Source organism: Penaeus monodon, chromosome 15 (genome assembly GCF_015228065.2).
Source record: "Penaeus monodon isolate SGIC_2016 chromosome 15, NSTDA_Pmon_1, whole genome shotgun sequence".
NCBI classification, from domain to species: Eukaryota; Metazoa; Arthropoda; class Malacostraca; order Decapoda; family Penaeidae; genus Penaeus; species Penaeus monodon.
In genome coordinates, this window is record NC_051400.1 from 27,641,001 (window position 1) to 27,642,506 (window position 1,506).

The 1,506-nt window shown below is 39.8% G+C and overlaps 1 protein-coding gene across 1 annotated transcript in view; it reads right to left on the reverse strand.

Annotated features, from left to right (window-relative positions):
- Positions 1–113: 113 nt before the first annotated feature.
- LOC119582288 (midasin-like) overlaps positions 114–1,506 on the reverse strand; it is a gene marked incomplete in the record, with an annotated part of 28,200 nt that continues 26,807 nt past the window's right edge. Inside the window, 1 exon segment of the mRNA XM_037930506.1 lies at positions 114–1,248. Within this exon segment, the coding sequence (XP_037786434.1) occupies positions 305–1,248 (944 nt within the window).

The window sequence follows — 1,506 nt, forward strand, 5'->3', positions numbered from 1 at the left end:
AGAACCAAGGTAAGGGTGATCCCATTTCCATATTTTTCGCGGTGCCAAATCCCTAAATAACTTCGTATGAATCTTGAATGTAACTAGTTATATAGGGAACAATAAGACACTACTGAATATTTCACATTCTTGGTCTTTATATAAGAATTTATTTCTTATAAATTAGGCTAATATTTATAACATTTACATCCCTACGTACTCATTTGTAACTTTTACATTTATTGTAACAGGTTTACAAAAGTTCAACAAAAATAATAATTCTTCATAAATAAACATGCTATCATATTTCTCCAAACATTACACATCAATGCTTGGCATCTGCTGTAACAAGCTCAAACCACTGTCGAAGTGCAGTTGACAAAGCTTGTGGCAGAGTCTCCAGATCCCTCACCACCAAGAAGAAGGGAAAGGGGAAGGTCTCCACTAGCGGACGCATCTCACCTTTCTCATACACAAGGATATCGTAGAAAGAATACTGACTATCCTTTGCATCAAGAACAATGAAGACTATGAAGACCCTCTCTAATCTTGCTCTTCTAACAGCGGCTTTGACCTGCTCTGCCCTGGTATGAGTCTGACCATCACTTAAAATGATAAGCAACTGGGCGGTGTCTGGGTTTCCATGGGAGCTGTATCTCTTCACTCCCTTGAAAATGGCCACAGCATCCTCTAAGAGTTTACCAAAGTTCGTCATTTTCTGTTCGAATGTAAGGTTGGCTAAAATGCGGCTTCCCGACTCATCATTGAAGGTATCGCCTAATGGGTGCAAGACGTTTGTAGAAGCTCCAAAGCTGAGGACACCTACTTCACCGGATTCTAGGAGTGTGAGCGCCTTCGTTACCAAGGCCACACTCTCGGTTGCTAAAGTACTTGTTCGTGTTTCAGCCATGGACTCGGAATCGTCCACTGCTAGTATTATCTGATATGTTCGTTTGCTGGGTTGCGTTCTTCTAAGCCAGATCTTGTCCTTCCTAAACTGAGAAGCAATGTAGGGTATCACTTTACGCATGTTCAATCTCTTTCCCGTTCTGTAGTCTCCACGTAATCTAGCAGCCTGTGTTGGTTCTAAAATGAGACGCAACTGCTCGCACAACTGCAATGCCATGTTTGCCACACGGGCTTCGTGCTTCGTCCAAGCTGCATCACTGTCCTCGGTCTGTACAGCAGTAGCAGTCTCTATGTCCCGTCTAGTTTCTTCTTCATTCTCATTAAATGTGTATGCATCTTCTCCTCCTTCATATTCATTTTCTGTATAACAAAAGTAGAATTAGAAGCACGTATCAGAAATTCATATGTATCTAAGGAAAACGGGTATTTAATTGAAAAGTAGTATTAGAAGTGCGTATCAGAAATTCAGTAGCTTCTAATGAAAAGTAGTAGTAGAAGCATGTATCAGAAAATTCATATGTACTTGAAGAAAATTACTATTAGGACGTAACAAAAATTCATGTGTATCTAAAGAAAATTAGTGAAAGAAGTACGTATCAGCAATTTACATGTATCTAC